Source organism: Pollachius pollachius (assembly GCF_949987615.1).
Source record: "Pollachius pollachius genome assembly, chromosome: 14".
Taxonomy (NCBI): domain Eukaryota; kingdom Metazoa; phylum Chordata; class Actinopteri; order Gadiformes; family Gadidae; genus Pollachius; species Pollachius pollachius.
In genome coordinates, this window is record NC_136947.1 from 3,204,968 (window position 1) to 3,230,362 (window position 25,395).

General features: G+C 45.7%; 3 protein-coding genes across 5 annotated transcripts in view; all 3 read left to right on the forward strand.

Annotated features, from left to right (window-relative positions):
• Positions 1-3,185, forward strand: part of twsg1a (twisted gastrulation BMP signaling modulator 1a) — an 11,188-nt gene extending 8,003 nt beyond the window's left edge. The window contains exons 3-5 of the mRNA XM_079751116.1: positions 250-349; positions 1,985-2,245; positions 2,718-3,185. Of these exons, the coding sequence (XP_079607242.1) occupies positions 250-349; positions 1,985-2,245; positions 2,718-2,899 (543 nt within the window). The 3' untranslated portion in view covers positions 2,900-3,185. The remainder of the gene's footprint in view (positions 1-249; positions 350-1,984; positions 2,246-2,717) is intronic.
• A 900-nt stretch (positions 3,186-4,085) lies between these two features.
• Positions 4,086-19,134, forward strand: ralbp1 (ralA binding protein 1). Its single transcript, XM_079751113.1, has 10 exons — positions 4,086-4,148; positions 6,075-6,401; positions 7,385-7,858; positions 8,224-8,573; positions 11,143-11,304; positions 12,618-12,749; positions 13,447-13,557; positions 14,125-14,246; positions 16,151-16,271; positions 17,438-19,134. Exons 2-10 carry the CDS (start codon positions 6,119-6,121, stop codon positions 17,771-17,773), a joined length of 2,091 nt encoding a protein of 696 aa, XP_079607239.1. The 5' UTR covers positions 4,086-4,148; positions 6,075-6,118; the 3' UTR covers positions 17,774-19,134.
• A 265-nt stretch (positions 19,135-19,399) lies between these two features.
• Positions 19,400-25,011, forward strand: rab31 (RAB31, member RAS oncogene family). 3 transcript variants are annotated; one of them, XM_079750856.1, is made up of 7 exons: positions 19,400-19,547; positions 20,216-20,295; positions 21,042-21,123; positions 21,541-21,612; positions 22,062-22,168; positions 23,114-23,223; positions 23,641-25,011. In XM_079750856.1, the coding sequence occupies exons 1-7, from the start codon at positions 19,512-19,514 to the stop codon at positions 23,736-23,738; spliced, it is 585 nt and encodes a 194-aa protein (XP_079606982.1). In that variant the 5' UTR covers positions 19,400-19,511; the 3' UTR covers positions 23,739-25,011. The 3 variants fall into 3 exon arrangements, with proteins under 3 accessions (XP_079606982.1, XP_079606983.1, XP_079606981.1); XM_079750857.1 differs by having other exon boundaries at positions 19,404-19,532; XM_079750855.1 differs by lacking the exon at positions 19,400-19,547 and adding an exon at positions 20,009-20,093.
• The last annotated feature ends 384 nt before the right edge of the window (positions 25,012-25,395 follow it).

The following is a 25,395-nucleotide window of genomic DNA, read 5'->3' on the forward strand; positions in this document are numbered from 1 at the left end:
ATGACAGAACCGTTGACCTTTCCAGCTCTACGAACACACAAGTGGAAAAAGCCCCCTGCCCCGTGTCCTCGTGTGGCAAGCTCCTTAAGATGTTGTTTTATTATATATGTTATGGGGCATTAGCTGACGTGGGTTCTCTTGTGTGTGTGTGTGTGTGTGTGTGTGTGTGTGTGTGTGTGTGTGTGTGTGTGTGTGTGTGTGTGTGTGTGTGTGTGTGTGTGTGTGTGTGTGTGTGTGTGTGTGATGCAGGAGTTGTGCCAATGCCGTCCCACCGATGGAAACTGCTCCTGCTGCAAAGAATGTATGCTGTGTCTGGGTACACTATGGGAGGAGTGCTGCGACTGCGTTGGTGAGTATCCCTCCTCACGTCTTAACCCTGTTATCCCCTTCAACTAATACAGGTTTTACCGTCATTTCGATCGAGGCGATGCCATAGCTGGCCGAAGTAATGCCGTTGGATAACTTAATATTATTGTGTTGATTGTCTCGTATAATATAACATTATGTCATATCACGAAAGGGTGTTTTGGGACGTTTATAGAAATTGTAATGAGATATTGAAAGACACTCTTCCGTTTGGGGGATCTCGTGTGGTTTTGATTTTAAACAACTAGACTGAGCAGGTAGAATATTAGTGCATTGGTGTTGAACTCTTTAGGTGTGAATTGGATTAAACTGGGGACATTTCACTTCTGTAATTGTCTGCCAGACCTCTGCCCTATATAATAATATAATAGTAATATTGAAGTAGTATTCCAGAGTTGTCTATTATAACTTGTTCAATATTATTTGAAAGTGGCCTCTAGTCATATATAAAACCTTTGATCTTATTTAAAATAAATTCCGGAGGCCAGGTTAATTATCATGTTATTAGACAACAGGAAATTGAAAAAGGTTAGTCCCTACGCCGTAGCGCCTACCCAAACAGTCAGGAAGTCTCTGAGACTCGGGTAGATCAGAAGAAGCGGAGCGCAGGAAAGTAAGGTCAACCCCTTTCCCCGTGAACTTTGACCTCAAGCTCTCTGCCTGTGCGCGCCATTGGGGGTGTATAAACAAGCCAGTGAACAAAACACCAGCCGCTTTGTGGAGCAGAAAAGCATTATAATAATTACTCCGTTGTGTCTCCATCTAAACCGGCCCTCCCAGCCCACGGGCCTTCAGATCACCTCTGATTGGCAGATATTATGGTGCATGTCGACAAGCGGAGCTTAGATCAGATTCTTTCATGTGGCCGGCGTCAAATAAAAGCACATGACACTGTTAGCGCGCAGCTCACTGCTGGCGTACAGATGTTTTCCTCCCGAGGAGTTTTCCTATTGGACGGACCTTCTCCTCTGTTAACACAGCTGAAGACAGCCCTCAGCTGCGGGCAGGTCGAGTCGATCTTTTTCATTTATGAGATTGTTTTTCGCGAGCGAGCTTCATGTCCATTTTAAGTAATTTTCCGTTCTAAACATGTGGTCTTGGGCCAAGTGCGTGTCTGTGAGTGGTTCTACCTAACAGGGGCAGGCCGGTAGAAGAGCAGAGGGGGAGAGGACGGTTTGTGTTTTAAGAGGAGAGGGAGGACAGCAGGGAGGAGATGGAGGGAGGATTTCGTGTATGCTTCATCTAAAACAGCTGTGTGGGCTTTTGCTTTTTCACCGCTGATGCGTAATCCTATTCCTGCGTCCGTATTGGTTCCCCTTTGAATGATTCACCCATAAGCTCACATTCACTTTGACTCATTCAAAAAGGGTTAGGAAAGTCATATATGTGAGTGTGGGATGTTTGCCAAGTGATTTGCTACTGGGCTTAAAAGTGAAATGTAGTCTTCAAAACGACACTAAGCAGGGACACAGGGGGTAAACCGACGGTTAAAGTTTATTCGCTTTTTTTTCTTCCCGAGAAGCAAATGCAAATAAAACACTCAAACTTTCGTCTCCACCATTTCGATGTAAAACGTCGTTCTGCGCGTTCACGTGGGCCGTCTTGTCCCCGTCCCCAGGCATGTGTAACCCCAAGAACTACAGCGACTCCCCGGCCACCTCGAAGAGCACCGTGGAGGAGCTCCAGCGGCCCATCCCCTCGCTGTTCCGCGCGCTGACGGAGGGCGAGGCGCCCATCAACATGATGGTGGTGTCCTTCCCCGTGGCGGAGGAGCTGTCCCACCACGAGAACCTGGTGTCCTTCTTGGAGACGCTGGAAGACCAGCACCAGAACGTCTCGCTCCCCGGCAACAGCATTCACGCCAGCTACGACACACAAGGTAATTCAGGGACGAGCAGACAAACAAACACGGCCGTGGAAAAAAAAAAAAAGACGGCACAGCTTAAAAGACGACTTGTCTTTTTCCTTTCTTTCTTTCTTTTTTCTTTTTTTTTTTTTTACATGATTTTAATCAATTTACTTTCCACTTTTAACTGAAAGTTGGAAACCATAATGCGGTGGTGTTGGTCGGCTTTTATTTTCCTCCGGAGCTGTGTTGGCTCCTGCGACCCCATGCTTATTAGCTATAAAAAGACACGCTCATGAACACGAGCACTGCCCGCAGAGCTCATTAAGCGCACCGAAAACCATGTGGCCGCCCCTCTGTCGTTACGCGCGATATAAAAGTAAGAATGATGTGGCGTCGGTTTATCGTCGCATAAACCCCTACACATTCCCGCAAGCTGGAGTCATGTCATGGCTTAAACGCGTGTGTGACTCATGTGTCCCCATCTGTGTGTCTCCCGTCGCAGACAACATGTGCACTGTGGTGTACTTTGACGACTGCGTGTCAATCCGCCAGTGTAAACTCTACTGCGAGTCCATGGGAGGATCCAAGTACCGGTGGTTCCACAACGCGTGCTGCCAGTGCATCGGACCCGAGTGTGTGGACTACGGCAGCAAGGCTGTGAAGTGCATGAACTGTTTGTTCTGAAGCGGGGGGTGCATGGGTTGTGGGGTACCTAATGTATGTACCTATACATGTGGACTGAAGGCATAGAAGAAAAAAAAGAAGCTATGACTGGTGTGTGTTAACGATTTAAAATATCCTTGTAAAATATCCCCTCCTTCCCCAATTTGCTCTTCCTTATGTTTTGTATCTCGCCGTTACGTTTCACTGTATATTTTTAGATCTGTTTTTTTCTTTTCTTTTTTATTTTTACTAGAGGTGTATATGAATAATGTATTTTTACAACAACGATCCGCTAAATGTCCTATGGGATGCCAAATAAAACAAGATTTGGTGACTGACGTGTGGATGTATTTACTGTGTGTGATTTGAAACGTTGATTTGTTGGATAATGAGCGCTAGGAGGCGTATGGCACGGCTGAGTGGTCAGTGTTTGTCTTTCTCCTGCGTCATCCTTCTCTCATTCTCTAGTCCTAGTTAAGCATTATGCTGGCCAGGAAACACATCATTTCCTGGGGAAACAAAGTTGTTATTATACCATTCTCGTCCACAGGTGTTCACTGCTCCCTGTCTGTCTCGAGAGAGCCAGCTCGCTGATGCCAATCTTTTACTGCTGAACAAGCCCCCTTTGTCATGCCAAAATGCATTTCAAAGGCACTATCGCTGATTCTGTTCCCACTTGGCAGGCAACAGTAGTTAGAAAGGCGCAAATGTGTTAAAGGCACAAAGAGACCTTGTTTGTCTTTCTTTAATGATATTGAATCGGGACCTTGTTGTTGTTTTTTGCCAGCACAGCTGTGGGTTATGTGGGAGAGAGAAGCACCAAATATAGCATGGAACGAATGCGTTCCATGTGGCCTGGTGACGGTCATCAATCTTTGGAATATCACCACAGGGTTGGGGATGTGTGATTAAGAATGACGGGTGGTTACGCTCAATTGACATGAGAATTAATATTTCTTCCAACTATAATTTGTACACTATAAGTTTAGGTTTTGGAAAAATAACCTGTAAAGTAAAATATGACCACAAACTAAACACCCTTTATGGTTTCCAGATGGACGAGTTAGTATTATTTTTGATGTAGATCGTTGTTCTATATATTTAATTGTATTGGCTTAGCTGAACCATTAAATCTTTTTTGTAGTTTAAATGCATTTATTGAACTACATTTCCTACCATGCTGTGCCGTTGCGCAGACTCAGAAGGGTTTATTTAGTATATGGAAAGCCGGAAGCTCTACTGTGAAATTGACCGAACGGACTACTAGTTGGTAAAGTTACTCGCTTTTAACGTTTGAGTGTTTGGCACAACGATATCAGTTACAAACTATACTGCAGTACATGCAATACTCACTAATTTTATATTAGGGTTTCTTTTAAAAAATAGGGGGCTAAATTGGACTGTTGGGCTAGCGAATCAGCTAGCTTAGCTACGTAGCTATCTAGCCAAGTTGTTAGCATATGGGCCTCTTAATTTTAGAACACAAGTGCACAGTGTATTGATTTTATTGAATCATTCAACTTTAACAGTATACGCTTGTATTGTCCAGCCACTTGCCTTAATTCTGGCCTGCGACATGTTTGCAACGAGCTGGAGTGTGAACCGAGGACTGGGCTGCTCAACTTGGGTTCATCTCTTGGTGAACCCATGGTTTTAGTTTTCTGCACAACACACGTAATGGCATGTTTCACAGTTGTTAGCGACTAAGCAAAAAGCTATACTCTTGGCTTGTAGCTCCAGTACAGTAAAAGGTTGTAACGATGTCCACATAGCGGCTAAACCATTTCTCTAACATTATTTACTGTACGTCTTTATGATCTCAAAAAAATGTATTTACATTTAACCTGCTATTAATGACAATCAGTAGTTTAGATTACCCTGATAACACCATGTTTACGTCATTAATCCTATTATATTATAAATTTGCTAGCTCATTCGTTTTTTGGTGGCTGGAATGGGTTAAACCATATTGATCCAGGCTAAGCTGTTTCCTTAGCAATACGGAGCATTCATTTTTTTGCTGACATTGCTGATTGTTTCTATGCCCTGTTAAAAGATTACCATCATATTCGTTCTACATCATAGCCCCATCTGGTGGGTATTTATTACTTCTGCAGCTATCGTGTTCATTCTCTCATTCTACCATGGATTCAGCTAAAGGCAACTTTTAGCAATGTATTGATAGGTGATAGACGGCAATGAATACCAATGGAATTTATGAGCATAACTATGCAATAACAAGTTGTGCATTTAAGTTGCAACTCACAACGCCCAACTTTTGGGCGTTTCATAATGCCCAAAGCAAAATATTTTAGAAAGAGTTATTGATATCTTTATTTGCTGGATATTGGTAGGATTACAATTATTATACATAATTATACATCCAGAATCAATGTGATTTACATTTTCCAACAGTATTGATTCTTTGTTGAAACATAGTATATTGTCAGTAAAATGCGACAGTACTATTATTGTTGTGACCTAGCCAACATTACTTTCCTTGAGTATAAAACATAATAACTTAAGAATAACATAAAAAACTCTTTATGCCAAAAACCTCTTTCAGGACTGAAATGGCGGTGTTTCCCAGCTGAATGCTTAACATTCATTTAGCGTGACTACAGTCCACCCTGAAGTCGTCCTGGATGACCTCCTGATTCTATTGTAGAGCAGAGATTGGCCATATACAAAGTGCAAGCATTACCACCCAGTACGCAATTTTTTTTCGTAGGATAAGTCTGGGATTCCCGCCTCTGATTGGTAAGAAGGGCTCTCCTCCAATTGGTTATGGTCAGGGTTTAGGGTAAGGGTTGACCCTAACCCTAACCTCCTGCCAACAGCTAGGACTAATCAAACCACGATCTAAAGGAGAGCCCTTCTAACCAATGAGAGGCGAGAATCCCAGAGTTATTCTACGAAAAAAGATATCGCACCCAGTACCACCATCTCTACTCCATTCAACTTCTCATCCTTGTGTGTGTGTGTGTGTGTGTGTGTGTGTGGGTTTACGCCCTGGCATATCCATTTACTGCGCTCAATTCAAAGCACACACGCATCGACAAACTTTGCCGATGCGTTACGAGGTTGCAGTGCTGTCTGCTGGATGAGCGCTGTATAGTTTCTCTGAAACCAGGGTCTTAATATATATATGTGTGTGTGTGTGTGTGTGTGTGTGTGTGTGTGTTGTTCCCGGCAGGTGTGATGTAATGCCGCCAGAGGCCTGAGCCGGGCAGAGCAGCCATGACCGAGTGCTTCCTGCCCCCCAGCGGCGGTAGCCCCTCGGAGCAGCGGCGGGCAGAGCACCCAGGGGGGGCGGCCCGCACCCCCAGCTCCGAGGAGGTCAGCCCCACCAAGTTCCCCGGGCTGTACCGCACGGGGGAGCCCTCACCGCCGCACGACGGTCACCACCACCACCACCACCACCACCACCACCACCACTACGAGCCGGCCGACCCCTACCTGTCGGAGGACGACAAGGAGCACGGCAAGAAGAAGAACAAGTTCAAGAAGAAGGAGAAGAAAAGTAAGGCGCGACGCCGTCCCGGCGTTGGTGGAAGTCAGGCTTATCGGTGGATGGTTGCAGTGGAGTCGAAAGGCGTCACTGCCTCACTTTAAGCTCTCTAACCCTAGCCCGAGGGCGCCGCCTGTGTATTCCTTGAGAAGGAAAACATGTCAACATCCTTTCAGGGATGGCAAGAAGTGCAAGAAACACATAGTGGTATTTTCTAAACTTTAACAACATTACGTATTGACTCATTGTTGTAAGTTGCGTTCTGAAATCCACTCAACGATTACCAATCAAGTTGAAACTCATTTAGTTTTTAAAAATTGTCTGCCATATTTATCTGTTTTGCTATGGGCTAGCGTGCCAAACTTCTATACTTACAAAACCCACTGATGTCATTGTTGTATAAGTGGTAAATTCCTATCCTATGCTTATGTTTGCAGATTCTGTTGATATCTTGGTCAGATTACTTTCCATGCCTATATTTATCCCTCCAACCAGGTCACTGTGGGCGAGCTAGTTCAGGGCACATCCAGAGTCCATCATAGGTGTTGTCTCAGTCACCTGATCGTAACCAGTACCTCCTTTCTTTTTTTTCTTCATAAAAAAAGTAGTCTAGTGATTATAAAGGTGGCAACGACCTCATAACAAGGGCACTAATTAGGTCTGACTAATGGAAGCTGCTGCGATTAGCGGGTGATGACAGTTCCAACAGAAAACCGGTTCAGCGAGAGGAGCCTGCCCGTGTGCATTGGGAGCTACGATGCTAATTCAGTAACTGACCTCCTTTTTTATTTTTTCTCCTCCTCCAACTCCCTGTTCTCACGACCAACCTACTTCCCCGTTTTATTTTCCTTTTCGCTCCGTCTGCTCCGACGCCTCCACCTCAGCTGTACGAGGGAGATCCGATTCAGCACAAACGCGGTGTGCGTCCGCGTTTTCCCCCCCCCACTTGTTTCCCCTAACCTCTTTGTTTGCTTCCTGTTCCTCCCTGCCTCCAGCCGAAGGCTACGCCGCCTTCCAGGAGGACAGCTCGGCGGACGAGGCCGAGAGCCCCTCCAAGATGAAGCGCTCAAAGGGCATCCACGTCTTCAAGAAGCCCAGCTTCTCCAAAAAGAAGGAGAAGGACTTCAAGGTGAAGGAGAAGGGCCCCAAGGAGCCCAAGGAGAAGAAGGAGGACAAGGACAAGGACAAGGAGAAGGAGAAGGAGAAGAAGTCCAAGGACCTGACGGCCGCCGACGTGGTCAAACAGTGGAAGGAGAAGAAGAAGAAGAAGAAGCAGCCAGTCGAGGCGGAGCCGGCGCCGTTGCTCGTGGAGGCCCCCGCCTTCAGGCCCATCTTCGGGGCCCCCCTGGCCGAGGCCGTCAAGAGGACGGCCCTGTACGACTGCATCCAGCTGCCGGCCGTCTTCAGGGAGTGTGTGGACTACATCGAGAGCTACGGCATGAAGTGCGAGGGCATCTACCGAGTGTCGGGTATGGAGACGTCTTTGTTCTGGTTCTTCCCCTATGATTGAGTGATTTGCGAACAGACGGTCCTCTGTATTTATGCCAGAAAGTGTGTGTATGTCAGTCGTTAATGTCTGGGTCTGTTCAGTTGATTGTAGGGATGCGCCAGAACAGCTTTGTCGCTGTGTATAATTAGTGTCCAATGACAAGTACCATCTCCATACTTGAACGTTGCAGAATGCGGAGTTTTCCCCCCTTAATCATGATCGTCTTTTACCTCGAGTTATACTGACGGCGGATCCCTATTGGATTCAACAGCTGCTCTCTTCCTAACAGAGGACTCCCACGTCCCAGGTCGTGCCCTGACTCTCATCCACCCCCCCCCCCGCCAGGTATGAAGTCCAAGGTGGACGAGCTGAAGGCGGCCTACGACCGCGAGGAGTGCCCCTGCCTGGAGGAGTACGACCCCCACACGGTGGCCAGCCTGCTGAAGCAGTACCTGCGCGAGCTGCCCGACCACCTGCTGGGCCGGGAGCTGCTGCAGCGCTGCGAGGACGCCTGCGGCCGGCCCACGGAGGCCGAGAAGGTGGCGGAGATCCAGAGGCTGCTGACGGAGGCGCCGCCCGGCGGCGGGCTGCTGCTGGCCTGGCTGGTCACGCACATGGACCACGTCATCGCCCGCGAGGCCGACACCAAGATGAACATCCAGAACATCTCCATCGTGCTCAACCCCACCGTCCAGGTAAAACGGAGTGGGGTGGCGGGACGCCGCGGGAGAACTGCTCTTTCTTTGCTTACTTACGTTTTTAATAAGGAGTTTTTACTTGGTGTCAAACAATCTGTGGTTTGTAATGCACCGAGAATGACAACGTAATGACTGGAGACTAGACCTCACTGGAGGCTAGACGTCACTGGAGGCTAGACCTCACTGGAGGCTAGGACTGACTGGAGGCTAGACCTCACTGGAGGCTAGACCTCACTGGAGGCTAGACCTCACTGGAGGCTAGACGTCACTGGAGGCTAGACCTCACTGGAGGCTAGACCTGACTGGAGGCTAGACCTGACTGGAGGCTAGACCTCACTGGAGGCTAGACCTGACTGGAGGCTAGACCTGACTGGAGGCTAGACCTCACTGGAGGCTAGACCTGACTGGAGGCTAGACCTCACTGGAGGCTAGGACTGACTGGAGGCTAGACCTGACTGGAGGCTAGACCTCACTGGAGGCTAGACCTCACTGGAGGCTAGGACTGACTGGAGGCTAGACCTCACTGGAGACTAGACCTCACTGGAGGCTAGACCTCACTGGAGACTAGACCTCACTGGAGGCTAGACCTGACTGGAGGCTAGACCTGACTGGAGGCTAGACCTCACTGGAGGCTAGACCTCACTGGAGACTAGACCTGACTGGAGGCTAGACCTCACTGGAGGCTAGACCTCACTGGAGGCTAGGACTGACTGGAGGCTAGACCTCACTGGAGACTAGACCTCACTGGAGGCTAGACCTCACTGGAGACTAGACCTCACTGGAGGCTAGACCTGACTGGAGACTAGACCTCACTGGAGGCTAGACCTCACTGGAGGCTAGACCTCACTGGAGGCTAGGACTGACTGGAGGCTAGACCTCACTGGAGACTAGACCTCACTGGAGGCTAGACCTCACTGGAGACTAGACCTCACTGGAGGCTAGACCTCACTGGAGACTAGACCTGACTGGAGACTAGACCTGACTGGAGGCTAGACCTCACTGGAGGCTAGACCTCACTGGAGGCTAGGACTGACTGGAGGCTAGACCTCACTGGAGACTAGACCTCACTGGAGGCTAGACCTCACTGGAGGCTAGGACCTCAGTGGAGACTAGACCTCACTGGAGGCTAGGACTGACTGGAGGCTAGACCTCACTGGAGACTAGACCTCACTGGAGGCTAGGACCTCACTGGAGACTAGACCTCACTGGAGACTAGACCTCACTGGAGACTAGACCTCACTGGAGACTAGACCTCACTGGAGACTAGACCTCACTGGAGACTAGACCTCACTGGAGGCTAGACCTGACTGGAGGCTAGACCTGACTGGAGACTAGACCTGACTGGAGACTAGACCTCACTAGAGGCTAGATCTCACTGAAGGCTAGGACTGACTGGAGGCTAGATCTCACTGGAGACTAGGCCCTGACTGGTGACTAGACCCTAAGTGGAGACTAGGACTGACTGGAGACTAGGACTGACTGGAGCCTAGGCCCTGAGTGGAGACTAGGTATCCAGGCTGGAGACTAGGTATCCAGGCTGGAGACTAGGTATCCAGGCTGGAGGGTAGGCCGTGAGTGGAGACTAGGTATCCAGGCTGGAGACTAGGCCTGACTAGAGACTAGGTATCCAGGCTGGAGACTAGGCCTGACTGGAGACTAGGTATCCAGGCTGGAGACTAGGTATCCAGGCTGGAGACTAGGCCTGACTGGAGACTAGGCCCTGAGTGGAGACTAGGTATCCAGGCCTGAGACTAGGCCTGACTGGAGACTAGGTATCCAGGCTGGAGACTAGGCCTGACTGGAGACTAGGTATCCAGGCTGGAGACTAGGTATCTAGGCTGGAGGCTAGGCCGTGAGTGGAGACTAGGTATCCAGGCTGGAGACTAGGCCTGACTGGAGACTAGGTATCCAGGCTGGAGACTAGGCCTGACTGGAGACTAGGTATCCAGGCTGGAGACTAGGCCGTGAGTGGAGACTAGGTATCCAGGCTGGAGACTAGGCCTGACTGGAGGTATCCAGGCTGGAGACTAGGTATCCAGGCTGGAGACTAGGCCTGACTGGAGACTAGGTATCCGGGCTGAAGACTAGGCCTGACTGGAGACTAGGTATCCGGGCTGGAGACTAGGCCTGACTGGAGGTATCCAGGCTGGAGACTAGGTATCCAGGCTGAAGACTAGGTGTACAGGCTGGAGACTAGGCCTGACTGGAGACTAGACCCTGAGTGGAGACTAGGCCTGCCTGGAGACTAGGCCTGACTGGAGACTAGGCCCTGAGTGGAGACTAGGCCCTGAGTGGAGACTAGGTATCCAGGCTGGAGACTAGGCCTGGCTGGAGACTAGGTATCCAGGCTGGAGACTAGGCCTGCCTGGAGACTAGGTATCCAGACTGGAGACTAGGTGTCCAGGCTGGAGACTAGGCCTGACTGGAGACTAGGCCCTGAGTGGAGACTAGGCCTGCCTGGAGACTAGGTATTCAGGCTGGAGACTAGGCCTGCCTGGAGACTAGGTGTCCAGGCTGGAGTCTAGATATTGGGCCTGATCGGAGCTGTTCTCCTGTTGCTGTTCAGATCGGCAACAGAGTGCTGTACATCTTCTTCACCCACGTGAGGGAGCTGTTTGGAGCCGTGGTCCTGAGGCCTGTGGTGCGTCCGCTGCGCTGGTCCAACATGGCCACCATGCCCGCGCTGCCCGAGACCCAGGAGAGCATCAAAGAGGAGATCCGGAGACAGGCGAGTCCACGCACCACACCGACCCTCAATAGGATCTTCAACACGACATCACCGGCTGCCGAACATTTATTCCGTCACTGGGGGTGTGGCGTGTATAGCGGCCTCATTTGGTTTGCATTTTCGCCAAGCGACCCTTTCCTGATTCTTGTATATCTGGGTGAAAGATATCTGATAGCTTGAATTAGGGCTGTACGGTATGGACTAAAATGTATATCACGGTATGATTTGAGGCATAGACGGTAACGGTATTATATCACGGTATGTTCATTTTATCTTCTAATTTCGATATAAATGCTCCTGAAGGGATACTGGTTAGGCAGTAAAACGGCATAAAAAAAATCCAAAATCTTTTCTGAACTAACTTCCATCTCTGAAAAACGCTAATGTTTAATAGTATGGATTTCTTTCTCCACTTGCTTGCGGACCTTGCAGTATAGTTTTGGCATCTCAATTTGGCTGAAGTGTGTGCGGGCAGGTAACGCGTACCTGGGATGGAGTGGTTTGACCATCTCTTTAAAGCCCTTTCTATCGACATTTTGACAGGGAACCATGTCCTTACACAGGTAAGCAGTGACGGCATTTGTTATCTCGCGATGTCTGAGATGCAGGGACAGCTTCAAGCTACCAGCGTTTGTCTCGTACGGTAGCGATACTAGCAATACTGCCTGAAGGCAGTATCGCTATCAAATCTTTCCCTGGGAAAAGTAACGTTGCGCCGAATTGAAAAAGGAACTATGTTTCGTTACCATATTTTCAGTAGTTGCGCATAACTTTACTTTTTACATGAAAAAGTAGTTACCATACACCCCCTAGCTTGAATTGAATTGATGCATTGTTACAATGCAGCGTCCTGTACAAAGAAGACCTCCTCTGGCTGCCAATGTGTCTGCTGCCAAAACAAACATTGGCACTCATGACAACTGGAAAGACTTAGGTCTCTCGAGTAGGTGGACCGGGTGCTGGAAGGGAATAGGAAATGTTGTATCATTTGTACACACACACACACACACACACACACACACACACACACACACACACACACACACACACACACACACACACACACACACACACACACACACACACACACACACACACACACACACACACACACACACACACACACACACACACACACACACACACACAATTCACCAGCTCTATTGTCCAGACTGTTTGTAATCCCTCATCAGAATCAGATATACTTGAACGATCCCCGGGGGAAATTGGCTAATCGCTTCGGGTAGGGGGGGGGTACCATTGAAAGCACTAAAAGCCGACTTGTGTGCGTGTGTGTGTGTGTGTTTGGTCAGGAGTTCCTGCTGAACTGCCTGCACAGGGACCTGCAGGCCGGCGTGAAGGACCTGTCCAAGGAGGAACGGCTGTGGGAGGTGCAGCGCGTCCTGACCGCCCTCAAACGCAAACTGAGAGAGGCCAAGAGACAGGCGAGTCCAGCACAGGACTTTATTTTTTTTGGTCGGTTCGTTTGTATTTGTTTGGGACAGATGCAGCTCATGTGGATTGTTGCACACTCCAGCCGAAATGCATCGTAACGTTTAATAGCTTTAGCTCATTTCTAATGCCCGTCCCTAGAAATAACATCCATAAAAATATACGAGGAACAGCCTATCCATTCATCCATCCATCCCTATATGCAATAACATGTTCACACACTACCCTGCCATTCCCTGATCTAGTCCTATACATTGCACATACAATGTGCAATGTACGTGAATGTACGGATGAGTCCATCTAATGCAGCTTACACATCTCTTGCCTTTTGTAATGTCTTTGTTTCCTATTATGAATGTCATTCTGTACAAAACATTCCTCCTTATGAATAATATGTGCTGTTATGTAATATTGTGGGATTTAATAAAAGGTAGATATCGTCTAAATTAACCAACTATTTCCATTTCTGATGACTTAGATCTATGGTTAGAAAAAGAGCTCACTTTCTATTTCATAAAAAGTAGTTAATTACAGTAACAGTACTTTATTATTTTAGTTAGATACAGCACCGAAGTTGACAAAGCTTGTGAATAAAATGTGATAATAACATGGGTACTATAAATTTAACTTTTTTTTTTTTTTAATGCACAAAACTTGTATTTACTGGTTCCTTTACGTTATGTTCCTCAGGAGTGTGAGAGCAAGATAGCCCAGGAGATAGCCAGCCTATCTAAAGAGGACGTTTCTAAGGAGGAAATGAACGAGAACGAGGAGGAGGTCATCAATATCCTTCTTGCACAGGTAATGATGCACACATTCTAATAATAATAATACGTGGTATATGTATAGCGCTTTTCTCACACTCAAAGCGCTTTACATAGGTAAAAAACAAATAAATAAACAAAAATAAATGCAACGTTGGTGGAGGGGTGGGTGGGGAGTAGGCAGAGGAGAAGAGATGGGTCTTGAGCAGGGACTGGAAGATGGTGAGGGACTGGGAACCGTGGGCAGAATATTATTATGTTAAAGGTAATGAACCGCCCCCGATGTGACATATCTTGTCTCTTTTTATCAGTCTATTTTCCTGCAGCAGCTATCAGTGGCAAGGGCTGTCCTCAGCGCAAGCCAGTCATCCACAGCGTCCTTTACAGAGTAACTGTAGGAGCCGGTTCGCTTCACAGAATAGCTCTAAACACGTGGCAGCAGTTTTTAAATAATTGTAACATTATGACTGCCTAAAGTGCTTTTCTATCCCGTTGGAGCCGTCAAGTGTGACACCCGACCCCAAAACCGATATGTGTGCTCGTCCGTCCGTCCTGCGTCCGGGCCTCATTCCGCCCGTTGTCTCCGTGGTTGTGTGTTCCTCAGGAGAACGAGATCCTGACGGAGCAGGAGGAGCTGTTGTCCCTGGAGCAGCAGCTGAGGAGACAGATCGCCACCGAGAAGGAGGAGATCGAGAGGCTGAGGGCCGAGATAGCAGACATACAGAGGTACCGTTCCATACTGAGGTACCGTTCCATACAGAGGTACCGTTCCATACTGAGGTACCGTTCCATACAGAGGTACCGTTCCATACTGAGGTACCGTTCCATACTGAGGTACCGTTCCATACTGAGGTACCGTTCCATACAGAGGTACCGTTCCATACAGAGGTACCGTTCCATACAGAGGTACCGTTCCATACTGAGGTACCGTTCCATACTGAGGTACCGTTCCATACAGAGGTACCGTTCCATACAGAGGTACCGTTCCATACAGAGGTACCGTTCCATACAGAGGTACCGTTCCATACAGAGGTACCGTTCCATACAGAGGTACCGTTCCATACAGAGGTACCGTTCCATACTGAGGTACCGTTCCATACAGAGGTACCGTTCCATACTGAGGTACTGTTCCCTCATTTAGATAGCTGACATACAGAGGTACTGTTCCATACAGAGGTACTGTTCCCTCATTTGGATCTATTTTTATCATGGATGATGTTGTGTTTTTATGCTAGATGGGTCCTGAATGTGGAGTAGGTCAAATGTTGGTTGTTTCAGGGAATCAATCTTTCCGGTCAATCCCATTAGTGCATGTGGCAATTTCATCTTAATGGTGCAGGACTAAACGGAGGGAGGGGGAGAGAGGTTGTTTATTTTTGTAACTCTTGCCATCTTCTGCATTTCAATCTTTGTCTTTACAGTGCTCAAATCTTGCCTACGCTTGTTGTTACACATAAGAAAACTTTAAAGGATGATGTATAATGTATTATGCATTCATCACAAGTTTCCTTCACCTAGAACAGTTTCCACTGTGTTCAAACAAGTATTTTACAATACCAGGCTGGCCTGGAAATGTATCCTTTTAGGGAAAAAGCCACCGAGTCTTTTTTTGACATCACAAAGACCACATGCTGGCCATCAAGTGAAATACAATCATGTTGAGTCAATGGACGTGGCTGTACTTGTTTAGATTATGACAAAAGTGAAAAGATTCTGGAGATATATTCATCATTGCCCTTATTGTACAGTGTGCCATGAGCAGTTATGCATTTGAATTTTGGTTCATATTTGTAGTGCCAACCAAAAAAGAAATAGAATTGCATAGTTTTCACGAAGCGCACAGAGCACAAATATTTATTTATTTGTTTATTTGACAGGGACAATGCACAGCTCATTAACAGTACCAGAGTAAGCTATATCATATATCATATATATATACATATTTCATATCATATATTCCATCAGTGGGATCATCACCTGGGCAGGAAACAGAGGGTAACATCTCTGTCAAAAGGGAAACCTAACACTGAAGAATAAAAACAATAACACACTTTTACAACAGTAAACCACAACACAATGCGAACAATAAAATCACAACATTTAGAACAACACCGCAACAACAACAAAATCACAACATCGGGACGTGTAGCGGCAACTATTGCTTTGCGGGCTTCGTACAGGACTTGTCTACGTTGTACCGACCCCGCCGGGGGATTTGGGCTTTGGAGGTGATAGCAGAATCCTTAGCCTAAAGGGCTGGGCCATGTGGCCTAAAACTAATCTCAGGTTTTTCAAACCAAACCCGATTATTGGCTTTATCCAAATATACATCATTTTTAAGTTTGGATTGTTTTTGAAGAGTGACGATGATCAACAAAAGCAAAATTTGGTTGCCACAAACTTTAGGCAAACTCTAAGCACTCACCTTTTCAGCGCATGCTGCCATGTTGACATTTTACTCTTCAAACAAATAAAGTTTTTTTAAATATATTTTTATAATCGATTTTTCTTTAAAAAAAAAAACGATTATTGACCATCAATTCGAATTAGGATTAAAAAATCGATGAATCGCCCAGCTCTAGCTGCAGGGCCGTGCACCCCTAAAGCCCTGCGTGGCTCCCTGTTTCCAGCCGCCAGCAGGGACGCAGCGAGACGGAGGAGTACTCCTCCGACAGCGAGAGCGAGAGCGAGGACGAGGAGGAGCTTCAGCTCATTCTGGAAGACCTGCAGAAGCAGAACGAGGAACTGGAGGTGAGCGCAGAGAGCGCTGCGGCCTAAGCGCATGAAGTTATTGCATTGGTGGTTTCTGATGTGCTCATGTGGGTGCCAGGTTGTGGGTGCCAGGTTGTGGGTGCCAGGTTGTGGGTGCCAGGTTGTGACACCATTGCAACCATCGCAATAACGGAGATAGTTCCGTCTGCTAATATATTTTTTTGTAGTGAGGTTTGATTCCAAAATGTAAGTGATTTACTTAATGATATACAATAGACAATCAAAGTGATTTTGACGGATGGAAATACAATGAACTCGAATCACATGACCTTTCTTTGATCGTACAACCGATGTGTTGTGTTAAACGCTCTCCGGCCTTGTCTTTCTTTCTTTCTTTCTTTCTTTCTTTCTTTCTTTCTTTCTTTCTTTCTTTCTTTCTTCTTTCTTTCTTTCTTTCTTTCTTCTTCCCTCCCTCTCTCCCCCCCTCCCTCCCTCCCTCTCTCCCTCCCTCTCTCCTTTCTTTCCTCCCTCCCTCCCTCCCTCCCTCTATCCCTCTCCCTCCCTCCCTCTCTCCTTCCCTCTCTCCCTCCCTCTATCCCTCTCTCCCCCCTTCCCTCCCTCCCTCTCTCCCTCCCTCTCTCCTTTCTTCCCTCCCTCTATCCCTCTCTCCCTCCCTCCCTCCCTCCCTCCCTCTATCCCTCTCCCTCCCTCTCTCCTTCCCTCTCTCCCTCCCTCTATCCCTCTCTCCCCCCTTCCCTCCCTCCCTCTCTCCCTCTCCCTCCCTCTCTCCCTCCCTCTCTCCTTTCTTTCCTCCCTCCCTCCCTCCCTCCCTCTATCCCTCTCCGTCCCTCCCTCTCTCCTTCCCTCTCTCCCTCCCTCTATCCCTCTCTCCCCCTTCCCTCCCTCCCTCTCTCCCTCCCTCTCTCCTTTCTTCCCTCCCTCTCTCCCTCCCTCCCTCCCTCCCTCCCTCCCTCCCTCTATCCCTCTCCCTCCCTCTCTCCTTCCCTCTCTCCCTCCCTCTATCCCTCTCTCCCCCCTTCCCTCCCTCCCTCTCTCTCTCCCTCTCTCCTTTCTTCCCTCCCTCTATCCCTCCCTCCCTCCCTCCCTCCCTCCCTCCCTCTATCCCTCTCTCCCCCCTTCCCTCCCTCCCTCTCTCCCTCCCTCTCTCCTTTCTTCCCTCCCTCCCTCCCTCCCTCCCTCCCCAGAACAAAAACACCCACCTGAACCAGGCCATCCACGAGGAGCAGGAGGCCATCCTGGAGCTGCGCGTCCAGCTGCGCCTCCTCCAGAGCCACAAGCTGCAGCAGGAGCAGAGCGCTCCGCCCGCCGTCGAACAGACGCCGCCCGCGGCTCCGCCCAGCCCCGAGTCCCGCGGCGAGGAGCCAACCGCCAAGCGCCCCACTGCCGCCGCCGCCGCCGCCGCGGCAACAGCCCCCGTAACTGCCGACCCGGCCGTCGCCGCCGTTCCCGCCAACGGCAAAGCGTGCAAGGAGCCGTCCAAGCCCTCGCCGAGCAAAGACAGGCGGGAGGCCAACATGTGAGAGGAAGGAGGGGGGAGGGGGGTTGGTAAGACCAGAGGTCACGTGTTCTTTTACTACGGCGGTGGCTTTGGGCCGCCGTACGGGTGTCGGTGCTGGTGCCAGCGGCCTCACACAGACCGCTGGTGGGGCCCCGAACGCATTCAATGCCTCCATGGGACCATAGGGGTCAAAGATTAGGCCGACTCCCTGAGCCAACAGGAAATTACCTTTTGGTCCGCCCAGCATTTTGAGTATCTCCTATGTAAAACCAACCTCCCTCTTATGTTCTTGTCTGTCCTTCTCTCTCGGCGCAGCAAGATAGGGCATAGAATGATGATATGCCGTAACTGGACAAGTTTCCCACGACAACCACTAAGGGTCACTCAAAAGAGCTCTGTGATAAATGATGACTTCACTGATGATCTGTGTATTATATATTTAAATAGTGCTCTGGGTGTGATGGAAGAATTTTTTTTGTTTGTTTTTTTCAACTGCATTGATTTTAATTAACTGGCTTTTTTATTAATATATAAATGTATCTATAAATATATTGTAGTTATTGTATTTGATTGGTTGTTGGAACTGCAAATGAAAATAAACGTACCTGACCATAGGACAAAAGGACATGTCCGTTACATGACAAAAGTGCACGGCTCACTGCTACATGTATATAAAAACCGTTCAATAATTGAGTCAGGTAAAACTGCTTGGGCATCAGTTTTTTTTTTTTTAACCATCACCTTCCGTTAATATATTTTTTGATATTCCTTCAATGCAATCATGAGACAAATTAACTTTTCTCTGTTGCATCAGTCTTAACAAAAAAAACAGCTCACATCTGAAATGCAGATTCAACTTAATGGAATGCTGACACATGTCTTGTAATGACAAAATGTACGAAAGTATATAAACGGATTAGTCGAAGCATTAATGCTGATTTTTTTTTTTCTCTTTCATAGATTCAGTTGCAAGTTTGATTGTGAAAGTCAATCATTCATAGTAACTATGACTATTGCGGTAGTACTGTGGTATTCTGTTGTATCTGTGATATGTAAAGCTAAGGCAAAGCCTACTTTATGTATATAATGTAACATTTTGCAAACATACTGTATTTTTCAGCTCTTATTGTCTTACATTTGTATTATTACTGATCTTCATGAAGTATGCTAGTGGGTTTCTCCCGGCATTAGACATTGGCTTATCAAAGCAATCAATTTTGCGGTAATCACAATTACTATTCGTTAATCTCTTGTGAAACCGGATAATACTAGAAGGAAATCATGCGCTTCTCATAAAAGTATTTTCATATGATCCCAGGCTTTTGAAACTTATTGTTGCAGACGGATTAATACTGTGAAGAATAAAGTGACAACCCATGTGAATCATTGTGTTTATTTGCTCTCGATAAACTCACTGGCTAGTAAAATGATCTGACAGATGTTCACGTATATGAACACACAAAAGAGTACACTCGGTTTATTCCAATATTCCGATTCCCTGTTTCGTCTGTTCCCTAAACAGAATCAACTGTAGAAGAGCGAGGTGAAGGTCAGGAGCATCAGCACAGACACACCGCGCACTACCACGTGACCGTGAGACGCTGCCCCTGCTCCGGCTGAGTTCCGTTATATTCCATTAGGTTAAAGATGGTCACTCTTGTATAGGGGCTGGGTTCCTTTTTTGTTATCCAAGAAAAGAAAATCATGGCTGGACAAAGGCATTAAGCACATCTTCAGTGATATGATCGAATTGCTTTAACATGGCGATAAGGGAGCTCAAGGTCTGTCTTTTGGGGGTAAGTGTTCATGTTTGAAGAGAAGTTTGCAAACTCTTTTTCTGTGCGCCTACCGCTTCTCGATAGCAGCATAACGTTGAAACATCAATCGACGGGTTACTGTCGATTGATGTGGTGAGATTTTTCGAATCTGTCTCCATGATGGTTTTTCGTTCATTTCCGTATTTTTTAAAAGTTAGGAAAACATGATCTGATCTCTGATGATGGTTCGCCCAAGAAGGCTATATCGGGTCTATCGGTCATTTGAAGAGGCTAATATGTCCCTCTTAAACATCTGTTAGGGTGGTTTGGACTAGCTTTACTTAAATTTTGAATCAACTGGACTCGTCTCTTGATGACTGTGTCTCTTCTTTGCATTTTTGTACGAGTTTTTGTTTTCCACCATGACGTCATCATCCGGCTAGTTGCAAGAAGAAGATCGTTCTTGCTGTGTTTGCAAAATCGTGGTTTTTAAGTGTGCCATGTGGCAAGGAGCCTAACTTCACCCACAACGGTGCTAAAAATACGATGATACAGGGCGAGATGAAGAACTCCACCAAAACTATTGTATGTGCCTCATAAGCACATAAAATAGTTCCTATATCCAAAAAACAGTCGTATGACAAAAGTGACCCAAAATGACCAATGAATCACGTTTTCACTTTTGCAACCTTTTCGTTCTTTTTTAGGACACAGGAGTTGGAAAGTCAAGTATTGTATGCCGTTTTGTTCAAGACCATTTTGACCACAACATAAGTCCAACGATCGGGTAAGACAACTATTACTCGGGTTTCCCTCGGGTATTAGTCATGTGTAGTCTATCAATCAATTTACGCAGCAGATATGCCTCATATGGTCAAATGATGGACCATAGGCCATCCTATATCGTCAGCCTGAAACATATACAGAACATAGTCAGGCATGCATCTTATTTACATAAAGGACTTCATCTGTCCTTATGTATTTATTGTATACATACTACCCTGCTTATTCTGCATGGAACTATCCATAGACCATAATTGAGAAAACAAAGATTCATATTTATTCTTTTATTTTCATCTACATGCTTATGTCTCAAATATATAATTTATATTTTCTTTATTTTCTGAGAGGTTCTGATTGTAGGACCTTATATCATTAGGGGGTATTCTCTGATGCTAATTATCTTAGGCATAGGTAGAGGCATAATATCTGAGTGAGAGAGAGAATGTTATTGTGTTATGTTCTACTATTATATGTTGTATTGTTTCCGAAAAATTGGGAAACAGGTTATATCTGTAGGTCAGTTAAAAATAAGCTCCCTCGGGAATGTAGTCAGTACTCAATACAAAATCTGGTTTAACATTACATAACATCTTGTTTACAATTCATCTAAGAATGCAGGATGGAGAAACTAGAATAATATATATTAAGGCACACTTTCAATCCTGTGTTGTACCTCAGAATCACTGCTCTGTGGGACTGTTGCATGACATTGTGTTGAAAAGTATAGTTAATTATCTTTATGTTTCACAGTGCGTCGTTTCTCACCAAGACAGTGCCGTTTGGGCAGGAACTCCACAAATACCTGATCTGGGACACTGCTGGACAGGAAAGGGTGTGTTCTTTATAGCAATAACAACACAGCAACTCATTTTTAAACATGAGTTGAGTTCTCAATTATTTCAGATTATTTAAGTATTCGTACATTGTGAGCATACTTATTGTATATATATATATATATATATATATATATATATATATATATATATATAGCATATATTACAGAATATTAAGCATATTTGAAATCATTTTCACTGTCCTTGTATAAATTGTCTTTAGATCGTGGATTCATGACTAGGCAGAATGCTGTTTAAAGTATGATCTTTTATCTAGGGGCTAGGTTACTTAAGGTCATTTTGATAATTCATTGTTGAAATGCAGGAGATTGAATTAAAGTTCTAATGTGTACACACATTACTTGCTATATTGCTTGATATCTTTCTCTTAAATAATATGATGTTTCTTTTCTTAGTTCCACTCGCTAGCTCCTATGTACTACCGCGGTTCGGCTGCTGCGGTCGTCGTCTATGACATTACTAAACTGGTAAGAGCAACATTACGATCCTTATCTCAAAACGACACGGAAGTGGTCACTGAGTCAGTGAGTTTTGGAGATAACTAAACTGGTACGGCGACGTAGCGATCCTTATGACAAAACACCAAGGAAGGGCCACCCTCTACCATGATTTCAGTTAGCTACGATCCATCCGTAATGAGCGTAAACAACGAAAAGTGAACAAGTATTTTGCAATTATAAGCGTAACATAGTCACAATCCATCAGTGTTTGGATAATACGTCATAATGTTTCAGATCTTAACAAATTATCATGCTCAAATCCCCATGCTCAAATCCATCTTAAAGGCGACATTTAATACCACCAGGTTTGAGTGTGATTAGCCATTACAAGCCGTTTTGAAAATCTGTGGTAATCGGTGGTATAATATGACACCTTTAAGCTCGCCCCTCATTTGCTCATTTCCTCCACTTGCAAGGACTCCTTCCAGACCCTGAAGAGGTGGGTGAAGGAGCTGAAGGAACATGGACCGGAGGACATTGTTGTCGCCATAGCCGGGAACAAAAACGACCTTGGAGACATCAGGTGGGATTGCTTCTCTTTTGTCTCGTTACTTTATACTGGGATCCACGACCACTTGTTTGGTTGAGGTGTGTTGGTTCCTGGGTCTATTTTGGACTTAGAAGAAGCGTTTCCGCTTTGCTCTGCAGTCTTCAGTCTATTTCTGCCACACTACTTATTAGTTACATCCTGTACCATCCAGCACAGGTGCCGTTGTCATTGAATGCGGTAACTTCTAAGCTGGCCATGTGCCCACATCTATATCGAATTAGCTTTGATAGCCCTCAGGGTCAGAATTATCCATGTTTTGATTTTCTCCAGTAAACACAGACGCACATAGGTCAAAACCCACACACACATATTGTTTCCTGGTTATCTAGTGTCACATCTCTCCTGGAGCTTACACCCTCCAGATCTCAGTGGATTCCTATTGTAATGCAAAATATCTATTTTGAATTACGTCTATGAGCTATCTTTTGCTTGCACCACATGGTTTCCGTTAAACTGAGTTTGGATTAGGTCTCATGGGTCCCAATCAAACACCACTTTATCAACACTATTATTTGTGATTGCAGCTTTAACCGTTATTTGTTTATCAAAAAACAGTATTCAGACCTATTGCAACAGCTTCCTAGCAGAGCTAAGGTAACCTCCGACCAGAACCTGAGTTGAGCAGGGGGGGGGAGACAAACTACGAGAGAGTTCACGTTCACATCAAGGGCTCAAACCCGGCCTGTTCATCACTGGGGAAATTCCGCACAACAGAAATGTATTTACTCTCACTGTTTCCTCTTTCTGTGTGTTCTCTCTCTCTCTCTCTCTCTCTCTCTCTCTCTCTCTCTCTCTCTCTCCCTCTCTCGCTCTCTCTCTCTCTCTCTCTCTCTCTCTCTCTCTCTCTCTCTCTCTCTCTCTCTCTCTCTCTCTCTCTCTCTCTCTCTCTCTCTCTCATTCTCTCTCGCTGCTGTACAGGGAAGTGCCGATGAAGGAAGCAAAGGAGTTTGCAGAGTCCATTGCGGCAATTTTCATTGAGACTAGTGCTAGAAACGCTGTCAACGTTGAGGAACTCTTCCAGAAGATCAGTAGGTTTCCTGCATTCTATTCCATTCTATTATCCGCGATTCCGAGTCCCTCACCATCCTTCAGTCCCATCTCAACACCTTCTCCTCTGCCTACTCCTAGAACATCCCCCCCCCATCAACTTTGCATTTCTTTCTTTCTTTCTATTTATTTATTTATTTGTTGTATTGTCCTCTGTGAAACACTTTGGGTGCGACAAAAGCGCTATATAAATCCAATTTATTATTATTATTATTATTATTATTATTATTATTATTATTATTATATTTTAGACTAATTCTGCATTCCTCTGCGTTTCGATTACCACATTGGTCCTCATTTACTTCCAAACTCAATTGTGCACTTAAAGCCTACTCTGCGACGTCACGCATGTTGTATGACGCCCGTGACCTAATCAAGGGCCTTTTCCATATTTTCAGGCAAGCAGATCCCACCCCTGCAAAACCCTGACGTGGAGAGCAACGAGTCTTTCAAGCTCACCCAACAACCCCCACCGTCCACTAGGAGGTGCTGCTAGACTAGCTCCTAGTCTAGCAGCACCTGGTGGAGCTCCATCCGCTATGCATGCAGGCAGCAACACACACATTCCTTGCTTCCAGGAGAAGGGAGCGGTGGACACCAACTGTCTGGTCTTGCAGAGAACCAAGGTATCACGTTGATTGCTGGGTATTTTTGCGTGTGTGTGTGTCTGCGTTTTTGTGTGTGTGTGTGTGACAAGAGTATTGATTCACATTCAATTGATTCACATTCAGTTGTTTGTCTCCCTCCGGTGGTTTCATATATGAACTACAACATGATGTTTTTAAATGACCACACTGCTGTATTTTTGTCTAGCCATAAGCATTTAACATTCCGTTAGTTTGCATGCATAGCTGTAGGATTGGTGTAAATGTACTGGTTTATCTGGTTAGTTGTGGTTGCAGTAGTATTGAGCATATCTCATTTAGTATTATTGTTATTACAAAACATAACTTTAAATGCTAAATAAGGTACTTTAAGCAGAAGACAACATTTTAAATGGTTGGAATGTCCATTCTATACATTTTTCATTGATTGATCTTGCACTGTGTCACTCAATTATTGGGTGATTTGGTTGGATTTATTGGAGCTATTCATGCATCTAATTATTGACATTTAGCGGAATATGGCTAGCATACAAATCCCTAACCAGCGGTAGCTTCCCATTCCAATTGGTCATGTGTTCATCACTTAAACGTTGTTAAAAACGATGTTTTTATACAGTGAAAGGCCTCTTGTGGAACTGTACCCTGGTATGGTCACAACAGAGGCATTGGGGTTGTTGCACTTAATTATTAATTAAACTTAATTATCAGTGCCTTATTATTGGAACACTTTATAACAGCACTTTTTTCAACTGATAAAACATTTTAGAATTAGTGTCAGGTTTTGTATCTTTTTTTTGATGGATGTTTACAAGTATACTAAAATGCTTACTCTCCCAATTTTCAATGGTGATTCCAATCTGTGGTAGACCTTATTTTATCATGATACCTGCCTTAATATTACAGAAAGATCTAATGCGACTATCTAACTTCCTGCCATTCAAATAGATTCAAATTGCCAGAGTGTTAAAGTTAATTCCACACAAGTGCTCTTACTAAAGACATGTTGTTTACTGGGGATAACAGAGCATAATACTAAAGGATGCATGTATTTGGGCCTTTACAGAGTAAAACACAAATCCGCCTTGAAGGTACAATTTAAGCCATTCAGTATGTCACCATGTTATCCTGTATTCTCAGAAGACCAGATTGAAAAATGTACTTTAATCTGTGTAATAAAATGTAAATAATATTTCTGGCTATGGTTATCCTCTTACAGTTCCGGCTATCAACTTTTACTAATTCCATGTCAACACGGAATTACACCCAACACTCAACAGTAGAAAGCACACAGAAAATAACACCTCTTTGCGTTTATTTTCTACTTTTTATGCAGAATAGTCTTAGAGAAGCATTCTAGTGTTGAATGTGTTGGCTACCTTTTGCATCACAGATCCATACAGCTGTAAGAACATTATTTTTTATTAAATCCAAACAACTAATATAGACCCTGGGTGATCTTATTTTATGCACACCAGACGACAACTCATTACAGCAGTCGTCGGCGTCGTCAACACAGCGAACGCGCAGCTAGGTCGCGCACGCGCGCGC

Bases quoted from the DNA above. Each gene is read 5' to 3' on its own strand.
- rab31 (XM_079750855.1), top strand. From the start codon at position 20,055: ATGATACAGGGCGAGATGAAGAACTCCACCAAAACTATT. The intron at 20,296-21,041 runs GTAAGACAACTA...TATGTTTCACAG, and splicing joins AACATAAGTCCAACGATCGG to TGCGTCGTTTCTCACCAAGA. The intron at 22,169-23,113 runs GTGGGATTGCTT...GCTGCTGTACAG, and splicing joins AACGACCTTGGAGACATCAG to GGAAGTGCCGATGAAGGAAG.
- ralbp1 (XM_079751113.1), top strand. From the start codon at position 6,119: ATGACCGAGTGCTTCCTGCCCCCCAGCGGCGGTAGCCCCTCGGAGCAG. The intron at 12,750-13,446 runs GCGAGTCCAGCA...TATGTTCCTCAG, and splicing joins TGAGAGAGGCCAAGAGACAG to GAGTGTGAGAGCAAGATAGC. The intron at 13,558-14,124 runs GTAATGATGCAC...TGTGTTCCTCAG, and splicing joins TCAATATCCTTCTTGCACAG to GAGAACGAGATCCTGACGGA.